The 19,706-nt window shown below is 40.1% G+C and overlaps 1 protein-coding gene and 1 long non-coding RNA gene across 4 annotated transcripts in view; one reads left to right on the plus strand and one right to left on the minus strand.

The window, feature by feature from the left end:
* The window catches only part of LOC116272048, a 32,002-nt gene extending 12,646 nt beyond the window's left edge, over positions 1 to 19,356 (plus strand). The window contains exon 2 of the long non-coding RNA XR_004180780.1: positions 14,943 to 19,356. This is a non-coding gene — a long non-coding RNA (uncharacterized LOC116272048). The remainder of the gene's footprint in view (positions 1 to 14,942) is intronic.
* The window catches only part of MTM1 (myotubularin 1), a 108,154-nt gene continuing 97,740 nt past the window's right edge, over positions 9,293 to 19,706 (minus strand). For 2 of the 3 annotated variants that reach the window (XM_009198429.3, XM_003918407.3), the window contains exons 14-15: positions 18,832 to 19,008; positions 9,293 to 11,011 (exon numbers count right to left, since the gene is read on the minus strand). In XM_009198429.3, the coding sequence (XP_009196693.1) occupies positions 10,844 to 11,011; positions 18,832 to 19,008 (345 nt within the window). In that variant the 3' untranslated portion in view covers positions 9,293 to 10,843. The remainder of the gene's footprint in view (positions 11,012 to 18,831; positions 19,009 to 19,706) is intronic. The other variant, XM_009198431.2, reaches the window with a different exon arrangement.

Genomic DNA, 19,706 nt, shown 5'->3' on the forward strand with positions numbered 1-19,706 from the left:
TGGGTTTTGACAAATACATGGTAATGACATGTATCCACCATTATAGTATCATAAAAAATGGTTTCTGGTTTCAGTGCTCTAAAAATCCCCTGTGCTCCACATACTCATCCCTCCCTCTTTTCTTCCCTTCCTCTCCCTGAACCCCTGGCAACCACTGGTCTTTTTACTGTCTCTACAGTTTTGCCTTTTCCAGAATGTCACATAGGTGGAGTCATACGGTATATAGCCTTTTCAGATTGACTTCTTTCACTTAGCAATATGCACTTAAGGTTCCTCCATGTGTTTTAATGGCTTGATAGGCTCATTTCTTTTTAGTGCTGAATAACATTTCATTGTCTGAATGTACCATAGTTTTGTTTACCCATTCACCTGTTGAAGAACATTTTCACTGCTACCAACTGCGGCAACTATGTGACAAACATGGGGCAACTGCTGGAAACGTTTGTGTGAAGGATTTGCCTGGACATAAGTTTTCAGTTCATCTGGATAAATGCCAAGGAGCATGGTTGCTGGGTCATATGGTAAGACTTTGTTTAGCTTTGTAAGAAACTAAACTGTCTTCCAAAGTGTCTGTGTCATTTTACATTGCCACCAGCAATGAATGGGAATTTCTGTTGCTCCACATTCTCACCAGTATTTCATGTTGTTGGTGCTTTGGATTTGGCCATTCTAATAGGTGTGTAGTGGTATCTCATTGCTGTCTTAATTTGCATTTCCCTGATGACATATGATGTGGAGCATGTTGTCATATGCTTATTTGCCATCTGTAGATCTTCCTTGGTGAGGTGTCTGTTAGTCTTTTGGCCATTTTTTAAATGTATTGTGTTTATTGTTGAGTTTTAAGAGTTCTTTTTATATTTTAGATAACAGTCCTTATCGAATATGTGTTTTGCAAAGATTTCTTCTCAATCTGCAGCTTGTCTCGTCATTCTCTTAAGTATGTTTCATGGAAGTTTTAAATTTTAATGTGGCCCATTTTGTTAATTTTTTCTTTCAGAGATTGTGCTTGAGCTTTATATCTAAACACTCATTGTCAAACTCAAGATCACCTAGATTTTATTTCTTTAAAGATAATTTTCATATTCATTTTTCTAACCTGCCTCCAGCAATGTTCTAGTACATTTTTAATTATCAGCTCTCTGAAGAAAGACAAAGCCTTCATTTGTAGCATTTGCTCATTTCTGTGGCGTAACTCTTCCCAGCTTGGCCAATTTCAAAGTACCACCTTGACATCACTGAATACAGAATTAGGAAGAGATGCTCACAGTTGTCTCTGACAAACCTATATAAGCCAACTCCAGCAGAATGACTGCTTGTGTCTGATAATTTGAATAATCTGAAGTCTTACAAGTCTTTTTCTGCTCTTTTGTTTCTATTGATGTTCGCTGAAGACTTTCTGTCTGCTATTTTTCACTGGGAGATGTTCATTTTCTTTGAAAAATGATTTGCGAGAATTCTTAGAGGCCTGCGATAAAGGTGTGTTCCTCCATAGAGCATTTGCTTCCACCAAGCACCTGGGGGCACCACAAGACTGGTGCCTGAGGATTTTTGAACTACTGAGGTGAAGTGGATTTGGACTATACTGGAAAGCCTGCTAGTGAGCACCACTTCTCAGGGACATTTGAATCTTCTTCCCTCTCCTCTGCTCTGGGCCAAGCAATTTTCCTTACAGGCTTCTGCTATCGTGGGTATAGTGGGAGTGTGTAAGAACATTGAGGTAATCAGGCATGAACTCCCTCGAATTCCCTATCCCCCTTGAATTCATACCCTATGGTTGCTGTAACAGATTACCCAAGCTTAGTGGCTTAAACAACATACATTTATTATCTCACTAATTATTATTAATGTCATATTAATAATAATTTATTATTTCTGGAGATGAAAGTCCAACCCGGGTCTCACTGGGCTAAACTCGAGGTGTAGGCAGGGCTGTGTTCCTTCTGGATGCTTTAGAGAAAAATCTGTTCCCTGTCTTTTCCAGCTTCTAGAGGCTGTGCAGTCCTTGGCTCCTGGCCCCTTGCTCCATCTTCAGAGCCAGCATGGCCAGTCGTCTTTCTCTCATGGCATGGCTATGACTCTTACGTCTCTTCCACCTCCAGCTTCCACTTTTAAAGAGCCTTGTAATGACATTGGGTCCACCTCAATAATCCAGGACGATCTCCTCATATAAGGGTCAGCTAGTATTGCAACCTTAACTCTATCTGCTACCTTAATTCCCCGTTGCTATGTAACCTCACATATTCACAGGTTCTGGAGATGAGGACATGGACATCTTTGAGGAACCATTATTCCCTCCATCAGTGTTTCTTCATCTGCACCCACACTCCTCTAGTTGCTGAGGAAGAGGAGTCCTTTCTGTTGTGCAAAGCAAATTCCGCTCTGTCTGTGTCCTTGGGCTCTTCCCCACTCTGAGGCCTTGTTCAATCAAGTAACAGCTCCCTCTTCTCTATGCAATCTCTCATTTGCCACTGGCTTCTTCCTCCTGATGTATGATCCCATGAAAGTCTCTTCCTTTCAAAAGCCCATTCTGTCTGTCTCATTTCTCAACAGTTATTATCCAATCTCTCTCCTTTCTTTATAGCAAACCCTCTAGAAAGAGAATCCCACTCTTGTGTACCCTTCGTTCATTCACTCACCAATTCATGCATTCAAATAAATATATATATTTTGCACCTACCTTGTGCCAGGCACCCTATTGGGCATTATAGCTAAGAACAAGGCAGCTTAGAGTGCAGTGACGAAGAAAGACATTCAACACATAATTTCAACAAAGTATGGCAAGTGCAATAGTAGGAGATGTATAAGGCCCTGAGGGAGCATAGAGCATTGGGACCTAAGATAGTATTGAGGGGAGGGGCACTGGGGAAGAGTGCCATAATCAAGTCGCATTTAAGCTGATAGAGCTCACAGGTACTTGTTGAATAAATGCCTGCAGGAGGTGGGGCTATTCCTCTTCAGTTTCTTTTTTCTCTTCACTGTTACATGGCCCTTGCCCTAGCACCTAGAACACAGGCCATCGCATCTTTTTGCAGCTTAGTGGTGCTAAAGCAGACCCCGGTGCCAAAATAATAGTTTCTCAAATTGGGTGCGCTTTCAGCCTTTTGCACCCCTTAGCTGCTTAAGCTAGAATCCTGGCTGGTGACTTTTAACTCGCTGTTCTTTGACTTCTGCCTCAATGAAACAGCTCTTGCGAATGTCCTCCAGGGACCTCTTACTTTCCAAATTGACTGGACATTTTTTTAATCCTTGATTCACCAGATCTCCCATGCTAAGTACTTGTTCCTTGAAATTATCCTGTCTTTTACCTTCCATGATTCAACTGTTTGCTTCTGCACTTATCTGACCTTCCTTCTCCATCTCATCCCAAGTCTCCTCTTCCTCTGTCTGTCCTGAACACTCTGGAGTTGGGGCGTGCCACTTTTCTCCACTTACTTGCATGGGCAATGTCATCTACTTCCATAGTTTTGTCCCCAAATCTGTGTTTCCGACTTCTTTTGTGAGCTTCAGAACTAAACTTAACCACATCTTGGACACTTGTTCTCCTCACATTCAGTATATCCCAAACTGGCCTCAGCATCACTCTAGACTTGATCCTCTCCTGATATTCTCTATTTCTGAAAATGATACCACTTGCCAACCAATTGCAGCCACCAACAACTTCAGTACCATCTTTGACTTCTTTCTTGTCTCTTTTTTTCAGTCACAAACTTAAATTTTTTTTTTTTTTTCAATCTGCGTCTCTACTTGTCTCTATTCCAGGCTCAGTTCTCCCCATCTGGTCAACTACATCAGCCTCAAAGCGGCCTTTCTGTCCCCAGCCTTGCCACCCTGAAATCCGTCTCCCACCCATGACCCCTAAGGCACTCCATGACTTGCCCCTGCCTACCTCTCAGTCATCTTCTGCCAGGCCCATTCACATTACGACTCAGGAATACCAGCTTGCTTTGAGTTCCACAAATGCTGCACCATTTGCTTCTGCTCATAGTGTTCCCTTCTATGGTGATGGTTTATTTGGTTTTCTTTACTGTTTTGCCACACATGCATCCCAAAACATGAGTTTAGTTTGTTTTTGAACTTATATGACTGGAATAATACTGTATACAGTGGTTCCCCCCTTACCTGAAGTTTCTCTTTCCATGGTTTCAGTTACCCATGATAAACCATGGTCTGAAAATATTACAGTATTTCAAGAGGGGGAGAGTGGGAGAGAAAGGGAGAGAATACATTTATGTAAGTTTTATGACAGCATATTGTTATAATTGTTCTATTTTGTTATTGGCTATTGTTAATCTCTTACTGTGTCTAATTTATAAATTAAACTTTATCGTAGTTATGTATATATAGGAAAGAAACATAGTATATATAGGGTTTGGTACTATCTGTGGTTTCAAGCATCCGCTGGGGGTCTTGGAACATATCCCCCATGGATAAGGGGGAGCTACTCTATATCCTTTTGTACCTGGCATCTTTTAGTTAACAGGCTTATGAGATTCAACTGTGTTGCATGTAGCTGTGGTTTGATCATTTATCCTGGGCGTGTAGTATTCCATTCTGCTAGGGATAGTGTTGAATCTGTATATTGCTTTGGGTAGTACGAGCCTTTTTAATAATATTAATTCTTTCAATCCATGAGCCTGGGATATCTTTCAATTTATTTCTGTCATCTTCAATTTCTTTTTATCAGAGTTTTACAGTTTTCAGTGTTCAGAGCTTTCACTTTCTTGGTCAAATTTATTCCTAAGTAGTCTATTCTTTTTGATGCTATTGTAAATGGGATTGTTTTCTTGATCTCTTTTTTGGATAGGTTGTTATTTGTGTACAGAAATGCAACCGGTTTTTGTACATTGATTTTTCTATCCTGAAACTTCACTGAATTCATCTATTAGTTCTAACAGCTTTTTTGTGTGTGGAGTCTTTGGGGTTTCCTACATAGAGGATCATGTCATCTCCAAATAGAGATAATTTTGGGCCAGGCACAGTGGCTCACGCCTGTAATCCCAGCACTTTGTGAGGCTGAGGTGGGCAGATCACTTCAGGAATTTGAGACCAGCGTGGGTAACATAGTGAAACCCCATCTGTACAAAAAATACAAAAAAATTAGCCAGGCTTGGTGGTGCGTGCCTGTAGTCTCAGCTACTTGGGGGGCTGAAGCAGGAGGATTGTTTGCACCCTGGAGGCCAAGGTTGCAGTGTGCTATGATTACGCTGCTGCACTCCAGTCTGGGTGACAAAGCGAGACCCTGCCTCAAAGAAAAATAAAAACAGAGATAATTTTACTTACTTTCTGATTTGTATGCCTTTTAGTTTTCTTGTCTGATTGCTCTTGGCAGTTCTTCCAATACTATGTTTTGTTTTGTTTTGTTTTTTCAGAGACAGGGTGCAGTCTCTGAAATTGTTCTGTCATTCAGGCTGTAATGCAGTGGTGCAATCATAGCTCACTGCAGCCTCAAATTCCTGGGCTCAAGCAGTCCTGCCTCAGCCTCCTGAGTAGCTGGGGCTACAGCTACACACCACCATACCTGGCTTTTTTTAAAGTAGAGACAGGGTCTTGCTATATTGCCTAGGTTGGTCTCCAACTCCTAGCCTCAAGTGATCTCCTTGCCTCGGTCTCCCAAAGTGTTGGGATTACAGGCATGAGCCACTGCGCCTGGCACTGTGTACTATGTTGAATAGAAGTGGCAAGAGTGAGCTTCCTTGCCTTGTACTGGATCTTAGGGGAATAGCCTTCGGTTGTTCCCCATTGATTATGTTAGCTGTGGGTTTTTCATAACTGGCTTTTATGATGTTGACGAACTTTTAAAGTATAAACTATTAAGAGTTTTTATCATAAAAGAAAGGATGCTAAACTTTGTGAAATGGTTTTCCGCATCAATTGAGATGATTTTATGGTTTTTATCTTTCATTGTGTTAATGTGGTATATTACATTGATTTATATGTTAAACCAGCCTTGCATGTCTACTTAGCTTCCAAGGCTCAGTTCTGACAATATTGCCAAGAAGTTCCTCCCTAGTTCCCTATACTGGCCCAGAAGTCTGCCATCTGTCTCTATCCTTGCAGGCAGCACCCTGCTTGGAAATTACTGGTTAACTGGATTGTCTTCCCACTAAGCCAGATGCTCCTTGAAGGAGCCTACTGTTTTCTTTATTTGTATTTCAACAGCTGGCACGGGTCTGTGTTATAATAGAAAACATTTGTTGAAGTGATCGTACTTTAAATAAAAAATACTTCTGGCTCTGAGCCTCTCTCATTTGTAAAACGACCAAAAAATTATGATCAATTGTATAAGGTTATGGGGAGGCTAAATAGTACAGTGTTTGGCACATATGGCCCAAATTGATAGCTCCCTTTCTTCCATTTAGAGACGAAGGGAGTTGAAGTACATGGTCTGGGGCTTTGGATAGAAGCAACAATAGAAATAGAGAATAAAACTGAAGGCAACTGTAAGTGTAAATTTTGTCTGAGATATAAGGAAATGAACTAGTCATTTACCTAATTATAATTGCGTAGCTTGTAATAGGAAAGCCTAGCAGTGTCTGATTTCTCACCTTGCATACTCTGACCATCCGAAGCTAAAGGAACTGAGGTGTGGTAGGCACCATAATGCACCCCCACACACAAGTTGCCCACAGCCCAATCTCCAGAACCCGTGAATATGTTACAAGACAAGAAGGAATTAAGATTGCCAATTAGCTGACCCTGAGACAGGCAGATTATCCTAGGCTGTACAGATGGGCCCAATGTAATCACAAGGGTCCTTAAAAGTCAAAAAGGGAGGCAAAAAGAGAGTCAGAGACTTGAAGATGTTCTGCTGCTGGCTTTAGAGATGGAGGAAGGGGTCGTGGCATCAAGGAATGCAGGTGGCCACGAGAAGCTGGAAAAGCAAGGAAAATAATTCTTCCCTAGAGCTTCCAGAAGGAATGCAGCCTTGCCAACATCTTGATTTTAACTGTGAGACCCATTTCAGACTTTTGACCTCTAGAATTTTAATACATTTGTTGTAAGATAATAAATCACTAAGTTTGTGAGGGTTTCTTACAGCAGAAACAGGAAACTCATATGAGGCAAATGTCATCTTGTGTGATAAATATTTTACATGCATGAGTGATTAAAATGCATTTTTGAGAACACCAAAACTTATTCTTCTCTGTAACTTGGCACCCATTGACCAACTTCTCCTGGTACCCTCTTCCCCACTACCCTCCTCAGTCTCTGGCAACCATTTTATTCTCTGTTACTATGAGATCAACTTTTTAAGATTCCACATGTAAGTGAAGCCATACAGCGTTTGTTTTTCTGCTCCTGGCTTATATACATACATTGAAACATCGCATTTTACCTCGTAAGTACGTACAATTACAACGTGTCCATTGTAAATTTAAAAAAATTAAAAAGGTGAATCAAATGTCATTAACACTGCATTTCTGAGAAGGGCTGTGTGAGTTGTAAGGAAACTTTGAGAACGTGCAGCCCACACCCTCACTGAGCAGATGGAGGCCGAGGCCTCCTCCATATCTGTAGCATCTGGGAGCTAGGACTTCACTCACACCTTTCCTTCAGGAAATAGGGCCACAAGTCACTGCTGGTGCCGATGAGAACCCTGGTTTCCACACATCCCATCCAGGGTTCTAACATAGCTTTGTGATACAGAGTTCATGAAATGTAAGCAACTTTTATAATGTACATGGAAGCCACTGTGAAACAATTTCAGAACGGCTGGAAACAAATAAGCAGTGCTCTCAAAAGCCAGAGAAACAAATTGCTAAGCCTTAATGGTCGTGTCTAAGCATTGAGCCACTTTATGTGTTTGAAATACGTTATCATCTTTGATTTTAAAGGAGAAATTGCAAATAAGAACTAATCCATGTCTGAATCTAAGCCTCATAAGAAAGTGAAAATACTGCATTTTACTACTCTTTCCTCTTCCAAGTATGTTCAATATGGAAGGAAGACCTCAGTAACAATCCCTTAACTTATAAATCTACCAATAAGTTTGGCATGTCAGACTACTTCAAATATTGGTATTCCAGCTTCATACTTTTAGTGGTTCTGTAAACCTAAAAAACTCAACTGAAATGTAGTTCAACCATGTAATGCTTTTCTGCAAGTGTGCTATTATTCTTGCTTGTGGGGTGCGCACTGCATACATTTCCCATTTCTCTCGGGTGTCCCCTCTTTTGCTTTAATGGCCACCAGTGGGTGCATCCTCCAGTAACAGGAGTATACACTCTTTAATAAATTCCCACATTAAGAATTTTCCATTTAGACAGTCCTGCTTTTGCCTAATGTACCCAAATGCCACAAGAGTTGTCTGAATGACACCACAGATCTGCATTATGCAAGTGATAAAATACTACTCAGCTTATTCTGAGACTTTTTGAGTATTATTCCTTCCAAAAAAGCAAAAGGATAAGCTTTGCTGCACTATCAAAAACAGGTCAGAAAGTGCTATGACTATATTTAGAAATGAAACCTATTATCAAAAATATATGTTTCTGAATTATTTGAAGAGTTGTCCCAGGAAGAGAGGTTCTTCAATTTCATTCCAAAAGGCAGAGCTCAGGCCATTCAGTGGGAACTCAAATGTAGACTTCAGGCTAACATCAGTATGAACCTGTGGTGGTGCTGTAGGACGTGGGGCATGTCAGTGAACGCCTGGAACAATGGCATTCTACTCAGTCGAAAAATAGGGGTAACAGAATGCCACCTAGCTCATAAGGTCCTAGTGAGGGTTCAATGCGGCAATGTCAGAGGAAGGACTTCACAAAGTACTTCAAATACTCATCGTTATGAAAGATACACTTAGTCATTTAAGAGTCCTATTCTGATTTTTCTTTAAGCTCTGTTGGACGTGATCTATTCTGATTGTCAAAAAATGGTCAGTTTTAGTTTACTGCTATAACTATTCAGCATTCTTAGAATGTACATATGTAAACAACATAATTTCCAACTGGCAATATTGTTTGAAGAATTTTAAAAATTCTTACCTAACGAGACATCAACTAACTATGGCTTATTTAACCAGTATCTTCACATCCCTTACTATCAACTGCTGTGTTCCCTATTCAGAGCCTGAAGTTTTGCGTGTTCACTTTTGCAAAAGCCATCCTCCTAGACAGTTGTAACTCTTAAAATCTGCATTGTTAATGCACTTAAATGCCCAATCTTGCTGAAATTTTGGGAGAGCCCTGCAAGGTTGCCAGTGAGATAAAAAGTACATGAAGTAGACCCAGGAAAAGAAATCAGACGGCCACCATGCACATTTCCAACACATACACACTTACAGCCCTGAAAATAGTATTAGGTTTCAGTTAATACATTTATTACAGCAGGTCTTTAGTCATTATTGCCATTAAAAAGTTTTCATGAAATTTCACAAAATCTTTCAGGCTATTAGTATTAGCTTTCTTTTTATGGAGTGAAACTTTGTTAATTTATGAAATATTTACAGCATTTACAAAAAGTAAGAGAATGTCTAATAAAATTTCTTATACTTACAAAATTCATACATTATACTACTGTATTTGAGATGTCTTACTTGGTAGACCAATTAAACTATGACGTAAAATAATTTACAAAGATATATTTAATCTTTCTTAATTCACTGAAAACAAAACCATATTAGTTATAAATAGTCCTTTACAAATCATTGTAAAACACTTAATTGTTTTAACTCGAGCCTTAGCTTTTACAAATATACTTAATAAATGAATTAGTTCAGATAGCAAATAGAACTGTGCATTTAAAATTTCACTTAATACTATAAAACAAAACAACCTGAAAAAGCAAACTGCCTGGTACTTCAAGTAAAAATTTGTAGAACCAGTTTTTATGCACGCGTAGGGTGGGGAGGGGAAGCCAACACCATTGAAATTGAAATGCATAAACACAATACTTTCAAGAATACGCTCAACACATGTACATCTGGGGCACTGATTTCTAAGGATGATGCTCTAGCAATAGCTCATGCATCCAAGACGGTAGCCCTACATTTTGGCAGATGAGCTGGATTGACTAGAGCAACATTTGTGAAAACGTTCCCCTAAGCAGCAGGATGCTCCCAACATCCTTGGACAGTGCTCTCTTTGGGGTCTGCCACAACCCGAAAACCATTCCGAATTTTAGGCAAGCTCATGAAAGGATTTAGAAAATAAAACTGGCAAATTAAAAAAAAGCAAATCATATTTAACTGGGCCCTGTCAGTTTTTTAAAAATATAAAAATAGGCTTCTCTGGAAAATTAGGGGAAAACATTTTCTACCCCTAAATTTCCAAATAATGAAAAACTCATCTATACAGCTATTTCTCCTTAAGTCACCACTTATGACGGTATAAAAGTTGGCAATTACTTAAACACCTTGCTTCTGGGTAATGCCTAAGAAGCTGAGCTCAATTTGGTTTTGGCAGTAACATGCATCTTTCACATTTGGATTCATATTAAATAATCCAAAGCAACTGTTAAGCAGCTTCAGGAAAATGCATTTCATGAACATATTTCCCTTTGATTTTAAAATAATGTTGTTTCAATTAAGCCCACAAAATATATATTGTATATATAGTATTTCTCAAGAGGTAAATTAAATCTCAATTTTGTCTTTCAAAAACTGTTTTTTAAAGGTGTCAGCGTTTTCCAAAACCTCATCTCAGCTCCTTTCTTCTGATTGCCGTGTGGACCCTGTAGGTTTCTTGTAATATGTATTCTAGAAGGCACATATTCAAGAGTTTAACGTTATGTTAGTTCAAGTTCTACATGGAGGCAAATATTTTAATCTACTTTTTACAAATGCCCCAAATGAAAGTCAGCTATCGCCTTTATTTCGAGCTCTAATGCACTGCCAGGGCCCCTCTCAGAAGTGAGTTTGCACATGGGGCATCATTTGCGAAGGACTGGAAGGTGAAGTTGGGGGATCAGAAAGCTTGGCAGAGTTGGCGAGCTGCAGTTCCTCAAGCCGCTTTATGTATTCATCGCGCAAGGCTAAGAGTTCCATGTAACGCTGCTCCACTGGATTCGGCTGCTGGAGAGAACCAGAGACTTGAGTTACACTTTACGCCAGGCATGTCACGAGAACTCACCTGTTCCACCCATCTGCTGCGACTGCTGCTTTGTAAATAAGTTAAGTAGGTATTATGTAAACTCAAAGTTTAACATAATACATACTTTCCTTAACTACTGCCTCATTGACACATACAGGAAAGTACAACACACAGTACTAAACACCCAAGTACTAAGTATTTGTTCACCAAGAAATACCTAATGTACACATTTCCTCACACGTGTCACCATCTTTTAAAATTTATCAGCCCAAACACAGCTCCAGTCTCCCGCGTTGCCCGTCCCAGGCCCACTGTTCTCTTTCACTCTGAGGGACAACTCTTCTCAAGTTGCCATGTGACCTTCCTTTTTGTGCAGATTTGTGACACTTTCCCTGTGAGTATCCAGCAACAAAATACAGTATTACTTTGTATTTTATCAGAGTTCACATCACTGGTACCATCTGGTATTTATAAATTGACATTTTGACCCAACATGTTTTCTGAATTTCATCCTTGTTAAGTTGCATTGAAGGAATAAACCAGTTTCTCCACCCCTTCCCAGGCTGACGGGTAATCAGTGATTTCCAGGGTTCTTCGGTAGTGTGTGCAATGCTGTACTGAGTATCCTTGTACACATCTCCTCAAGCACATATGCGAGTGTTTCTCTAAGGAATTTTCCTAGGGGTGGAACTGCTGAGAAGTAGAATATGGTCTTTTCAACCTCACCGGATGCTGCCAAATTGTCTGCAGAGAGGCTCCTGCTGGTGATACCTGGCAGTTCTCATTGTTCTGCATTCTCACCAGAACTTGGGAGTATACGATTATTATCATTTTTTCCAATTTGAGGGCTGTAACATGGTATGTCACAGTAGTTTTTGTTTGTATTGCTCTGCTAGAACATCTTTTCATGTGCGTGTTGCCCATCTTAACACATGGCTGACAGCCATAGCAGCTCTGCTATGCTCCACCTTGGGTGTGAATGCTGGGTTTGCCCCCTCACCTTCTGTGTGCCTCCATTTCCCTATCTGTAAAATGGGAATCTAAACAGCATAGCCCTCACATGGCATTGTTGTGTGAGTGAAGTGAGTTAATAGCATCTTTTGCTACAATGGTGACTACTTTGATGAGTAAACAAGGGATTGATGTTGATACAAAGGCAGAAGTCAGGCTGGAGCATAACGCGATTCTCCCAGCATGTTAAGTTTTAAAAGTTTTGTACTGAGATATAAACCACACACAGTGCAAAATCTTCAGATGTTCAGCTCAGTGAATCTTGACATACATACACACTTAAGTTATCACACCCAGGTCAAGATATACAACAGAACAGTACTCCAGAAAGTTAATGTTTTGAAGGGATCAGGGGCAAGCACTTTCTAGAAAGCTTAAGCAATATATGAAGACCTTAATGTAAAACCCTAAACCATGGAAACCCTAGAAGAAAACCTAGGCAATACCATTCAGGACATAGGCATGGGGAAAGACTTCATGACAAAAACACCAAACGCAATTGCAACAAAAGCCAAAATGGACAAATGGGATCTAATTAAACTAAAGAGCTTCTGCACAGCAAAAGAAACTAGCATCGAAGTGAAGAGGCAATCTATAGAATAAGAGAAAATTTTTGCAATCTACCCATCTGACAAAGGTCTAATATCCAGAATTTACAAGGAACTTAAACAAATTTACAACAACAACAAAAAAAGATAAACAACCCCATCAGAAAGTAGGCAAAGGATATGAACAGACACTTCTCAAAAGAAGACATACATGTGGCCAACAAAGATATGAAAAAAAGCTCATCAACACTGATCATCAGAGAAACGCAAATCAAAACCACAATGAGATACCATCTCATGCCAGTCAGAATGGCGATTATTAAAAAGTCAGGAAATGATAGATGCTGGCAAGGCTGTGGAGAAATAGAACACTTTTACACTGTTGGTGGGAGTGTAAATTAGTTCAACCATTGTGGAAGGCAGTGTGGCGATTCTTCAAGGATCTAGAACCAGAAATACCATTAGACCCAGCAATCCCATTATACCCAGAGGAATATAAATCATTCTACTACAAAGACACATGCACACATGTTTATTGCAGCACTATTTACAATAGCAAAGACATAGAACCAACCCAAATGTCCATCAATGATAGACTGGATAAAGAAAATGTAGTACATACACACCATGGAATACTATGCAGCCATAAAAAGGAATGAGATCATGTCCTTTGCAGGGACATGGATGAACTGGAAGCCATTATCCTCAGCAAACTAACACAGCAACAGAAAACTAAACACTGCATGTTCTCCCTCATAAGTGGGAGCTGAACATTGAGAACACATGGACACAGAGAGGGGAACACACACACCAGGGCCTGTTGGGGAGTGGGGGGTGAGGGGAGGGAACTCAGGATGAATCAACAGGTGCAGCAAACCACCATGGCACACGTATATCTATGTAACAAACCTGCACGTTCTGCACATGTATCCACCACCCCCTTTTTTTTGAAGGGAAAAAAGAAAAAAAAAAAGAAAAAAGCCGAACATCTAACAGAAGTGCCTTCCACATATAGTGGTTTCCAGAACCATCCTGCTTTCTACTATGTTGAACTATTTGCTGAAGCTGTGAGCACCAACAAGGAAGCTGTGAAGACAATACACTGATGAAGAATGCTGAATTTTTTTTTTTTTTTTTAAGAGACAGGGTCTCACTTTGTTGCCAGGCTGGAGTGCAGTGCAATCATAGCTCAGCAAAACCTTGAACACTGTAACCTTGAACTCCTGGGCTCAGGCGATCTTCCTGCCTCAGCCGGCCAAGTAGCTAGGACTACGAGCATGCACTGCCACGCCCGGCTACTTAAAACTTTTTTTTTTTTTTGTAGAGATGGGGCAGGGGGTCTCACTATGTTGCTTAGGCTGGTGTTGAATTTCTGGGCTCAGGTGATCCTCCTGCCTTAGCCTCCCAAAGTGCAGAGATTACAGATGTGAGCCACTGTATCTGGTCTGGATCCAATTTTTAATGTTCAGGAGAATGGTCTCTATTAGAAGCAGACACTTTCTAGAACCTGTATCCCAGAGAAGGGAGCATGAGCCATGAGGTTGCCCTAAAAAATTAACACAAAGTTGGGTGGCTTTTAAAACAACAGAAATTTATTCTCTGATGGTTCTGCAGGGCAGATGCCCCAAATTAAGACATCAGCAGGGCCATGCACCCTCTGGAGGCTTTAGGGGAGAATTCTTTCTCACCTCTTCCAGCTTCTAGTGGCTCCAGGTGTTCCTTGGCTTATGGCAGCATCGCTGCAATCTCTGCCTGTTTTCACATGGCCTTCTCTCCTCTATGTCTGGGTCTCAAATCTTCCCCTCCTTTCTCTTTTGAGGACATCTGTCATTGGATTTAGGGCTCACCCACCCTAAATCTAGGATGATCTCATCTTGAGATCCTAAACTTAATTACAACTGCAAAGATCTTTTTCCCAAATATGGTCACATTCACAGGTTCTGGGTCGCTGTCTTTTGGGGGACACACCATTCTACGCACTACAGGCAGCCAAGGTGTGAATCAGCTAAAGCCAGGTACAAATGCAGCAGAGATGGAACTGTGCCCACATTTCTACTGGGACTGGTGCTTCCATTAGTGCTCCAGTTACAAAGCCCCATAGGATTGCAGAAGTCTCTTAATCCCATTCTCCCTATGATCACTGTGACTTTTAGGGTGTGACCTGGCAGTGGGAAGTTTTTCAAAAATGCTTGGCAGAATGCCTAACACCCAGTAAGTGCTGTGGGATGCTTGCTAATATCCTTTGTCCATTTTTCTCTTAAAATTCAACTGAGGGCCACTGTTCTAGGTGCTCAGGATCCACCAGTGAACAAAGGAGGCCCAAATGACTATTTTTATGGCCTTTATCTTCTAGCAGGGGGAGACGGACAAACGACGAACATAACCATCCTGGGAGTTTCACAGAATGTTTGAAGGTGATCAATTCTACAGAAGACCAGAGCAGGGTAAGAGGATTCCACTCTAAACTGGATGGTTGGAGTGAGCTGCACTGAAGAGGTAACTTTTGGGCAAAGACTTAAGGGAGATGAAGGAGGGCATCAAGTGGATACCTGAGTGTCTGAGGAAGAGCAGAGGCATCTGGCTGAAGCTGAGCATGTGAGAAAGAGTTGTTGGTGAGGATGCCAGGAGGTCACAGAGGTAAGGGGTGGGGTGGAGGTCACACGAGGCTTAAGAGGCCATTGTAAGGACTTGTGCCTGGACTCTGGGTGAGGTGAGCAGCTACCTGGCCAGTTTCCAGCAGCTGAGTGGCATAATCTGCTTTGGCTGCCATGTTGAGAAGAGTAGAAAGAAGTAAAGGTAGCATCAGGGGGTCCAGCTAGAAGGCCATTGCTGCCACACACGGGAGAGGGCAGGCAACACACACCAGCGTGGTGGTAGGGGCTCAGTGAGAAGTGCTCGGACTCTACATGTGTTTTGAAGGCAGAGCCCAACAAGCTCTCCTGACAGATTGGACATGGCGTGTGGGAGAGAAAGGTGTGAAGGATGACTCTAAGGTTCCTGGCCAGGGCAACTAGGCTGAAGCTACCACGAACTGAAATGGGGAAGATGGCAGGAGGAAGAGGTTTTGGGGGAAACGTTAGCAGTTCTGTTTTCACATGTTAACTTTTATTTCCAGTCCCTGCACCATTCACTGAACATTCCACTCATAGGGATGTGTTACATCACCACCTTCTTACTATTCCAAGTCTCCACATCGATGCAGGTCTGTTTCTGGGCTCTACTCTGTTCCAAGTAAGTCTTGCTATATAGCAGGGCAGGTTCTTCCTTGATATTCTCCCCCAAAATTGTGGCTATTTTTAAAACCTCCCTTTGAAATATGAGTATTAGAATTTAGAATCAGCTTGAGTATTACAATGAGCATGTGCAATTAGATAAGAAAAAGAAATCAGGTAACAGTAATTTTTGCAGATGGCATGACTGTATCATTAGAAAACTGAAGAGAGTACACAGAAAAACTGTTAGAAATAAAAAGATAATTCAGTCAAGTAATGGGTATAAAATATGTAGAAGTTACTGGGCTACAGACAAACACAAACCACTTAGAGGAGATAAAAGAAGAGTCCATTTGTGATAGAATACAAAGACAAACAACAAGAAATGAAAACTTCAAGCCAAGTGACAAAATATTACACCTCAACTTCTCACTTGGGAAATGAATTATAAAGTATGTCCCAGCTTGGCATGGTATGGAAAAGAAGACAGGCAATCAGCTCATTATGGAAGTATTTTAGGCTTCAAACAATTTTCATATTCAGATCCCTTTTAATTTTTCTATCAAAAATGACTGAAACAAATGCCACACAGGTCAGCCTGCTAATATTTGTCCTGAATCTCATCCTTCAGTTACCACTAAACAAAATTTCAATACATCCAGTGTAACCCTGATTAACAGCTACATGTAATGCAGTGGTTCCTAGAGTACCCTATGATGCTCACTGGCAGCTGAAATTCCTACTCAGGTTTGTAATGTGACTATGCTTTTGACATGAGTAATTTCCTCGTATTAAATAAAAGCACCAGATCTGCTTATTGATAGCTTTTCAAATGTAAGCATTGGTCTTTCCATAAACTCTGCTGAGTTTTTATGTCACAGCAAGGGTTGGTGGCTTTTGCTTTTAAAAGCACACTAATCCTGCCTTCCTTGCGGCTAACAGCTCATTATGAGGCTATATATTCTTTTGTATCTTTCAACATTGATAGTATACCACCATAGTGCTGTGAATACTACAGGTGGCCAGTAATTGTTTGTATACCTTCTGGCTCGCGCAACTGAATAACAATTTAACTTTTAAGTGGTTAAGTACATTCTTTTAGGTTTATATTATGTACTTTTAAAAGTCCTATGCGATTTGATTTAATCTATTTCTGTATGAAATAATGTTCTACATAAGCAGATCTTTAAGAAAACCTAATGTACTTAATTCATACTTTTATTCTTACACTTATCCCTGTGCATTATAATCATTGGCTTATGTTTCTGACCGCCCCTACCAGCTTGGGAGCTACTCACGGGCAGAGACCGCCTCTTCTTAATCTCGGCATCCCCCCAGTGCCTGCATGAGAACACTCAAGATTTGGTAGATGAAAACACAAAGTGCCTAGGGAGATAAAGACGTGTATAGGATCCTTCACATTCAGAAAATCCACATAGAAAGGATAAGTTATTTCTTTTCTGAATTCATGCCAATAGATCACAATATAGGCCAATTCCTGTCTCAAAGTAAAAACCCCTACCAGAGAATGAGCACTCCTCTCCAGGCCAGTTCCATTTTGCCAAGATCTATGAGAATAAGAGGGATAAATATATTCTACCAAGTTCTTCTAATGATGTACCCTCAAACTTGACCTGTCACATAATTATTATCATTGTTACCTTCATGAATTCAGAAATGAACTGCTCCAAATTCCTTGAATTTCAAGAATTTCTCCAAGTACAAATGGGTGAGAAGAGATTACAGGACTTCTACAAAAACTACCCGTACTTTCTCATTGCCAGTATTTTTAAAACAAGCCATGACAAATATGGAGAAGGTTTATTTTATAGGACAAACACAGTGCTCATCTATAAAATATTTTTTACTAAGGAACACATCTCTTGTAAAAGCAGTTAGAATTCTGTAAGGATTATTATTTATTCTTTACTTGATATTCCAAAATGCTAGAACTACTGTTAAATACACTCCCCCCATTTGCTTCTCAAATTCCAAACTAAACAAGTGAATGTTCTCAAGCCCTGGAATCTGTCACTTTCCAAAAGAATACACATTTCAACCATTACCAAATTGCAAAAGCCTTTCACGTGAGTAGCACAGACCTTGAAATGAGGGTGCCAGCTTGAAATGGGCACTTCTCCAGTGAGGAGGCAGGGCACAGACTGGCGTGTAGCCAACTGCCTGAGAGGAATGAACAATCTGAGAGAGAGGCCACAGCTATGGGACCCTGCTGTGGACAGCCTATTTCTGGCATTAAAGCTGGTGCTTATGCAAGACTGAACTGTGAGAACAGGTAGTCGACCACCCACACTGCAGGAAAATGTGCAAACCTTTACAAAGAACCATCACAAATACTGAATATGTATAATGCTTAGAAGAAATCAACAAACTGAAGCACTGCTGAGCCTTTACAAACAGGCTGTTTTTCCTTCTGGTTTTGGATGGAGCGGAGGTGGGAGAATGGAAAGCCCAAGTGTGTCTTTAACAAAATGTAGAGTCTTTCACTTCAAAACTCATTGTTTCCATTTTTGTTTGATAAATGGCCAACTGAATTTACTACCATTGACAGAGTAATTATCTTTATTTTAGAAGTAAATACACTCAGTGAAAAGCAATCTGATGTTAGCTGACCTAGTGCATACACCTGAATGAGAGTAGCAAACATTTTCGTAACAGGATCATCTAAGTCTAGTCAATGTAAAGAATGTTCTAACAATGTCTGTATAATGAACAACTACTTCAAGTGATAAAAGGAAATCTCTGGCTATGAAAACTCAAATTTTCTAGAGCTTTAAATCAGCTTGCATTATAGTAAACAATTATATCACATTGGCAGAAGAATTGTAGCTTAACATCAAAACACATGGTTTAGTAATTTAAAAAAATTTAAATTAAGGTTGAGTTTAACAATAAGTGTGTTTTTAGAGTCTGATCTTTTTCTTCATGCTGTTAAAAAAAATCCATACCAAATAATATTATCTAAGGCAAGCAGTTGACATTGCTATCTTTTAACAGTGCTACTTCACTTACTTGTTGCTTGATCCTGGGATTCCATCTAATGTAGTAATTCACCCAGAGTTCCAAGTGACGCATACTGGCAACTGGATATAAAACTCGATTGATTTCTTTAGTATAGAAGGGGTTTTTGAATTTTTCTTTATTACTGTTTATCAGTGACCATAAAGAAACAGTTCTTTCTGTAACTTTCTACAGAGAGAGAGAGAGAGAGAGAGAAAGTGGAAAGCCTAAGTAAAAACACACATAAATCCACAAGCCATTTTGCAGCCTGTAGCAATACAGTGCAGCATCAAATTGAATCATACATTTACATTATCCTCATAATAGCTCAAAAAGCCTCACGGGCCAGTGAGTGCTTGGCAGCCACTTATCGATATTTGCATAGGTAATGGCCTAGCTTGAGAGCCACTATTTCTGCCTGAAGACAGGGGTGCAGGATACTGTACCATTAAATGCAATTCACTGACCTAAGAAGAGTATTCCTGGCTAGATAAAACATTTATGAACAGATAGGTAGTATACTCTTCTTAATTCAGTGAAAAGAAAAATTATCATAAGATCCCAATGACTTTTAAAACTTTTCTATTTGTTGGAACTATGAAATCTTAATCTGTGTCTACTTGACGGTAGGCATCTGGACATAGTTATTTTAATCAACCATCCAGATGTTTAATCTACATGTCAACATCCATATCTGTGAAAACATCTGGATAACTGACTACACGAAGTCTTCACTTTTTAGCCTAGTGTTGCCATCTCATAAAGATATTCACATTTGCATTGCTTTCTATTGCAGGCGTTTACAAAATTCTGACCATAAACTAGAGAGAGAAAAACAAAACAAAACAAAACAAAACAAAACACCAGAGCTAGGGAAATAAAAATAC

This window comes from Papio anubis, chromosome X (genome assembly GCF_008728515.1).
Source record: "Papio anubis isolate 15944 chromosome X, Panubis1.0, whole genome shotgun sequence".
Taxonomy (NCBI): domain Eukaryota; kingdom Metazoa; phylum Chordata; class Mammalia; order Primates; family Cercopithecidae; genus Papio; species Papio anubis.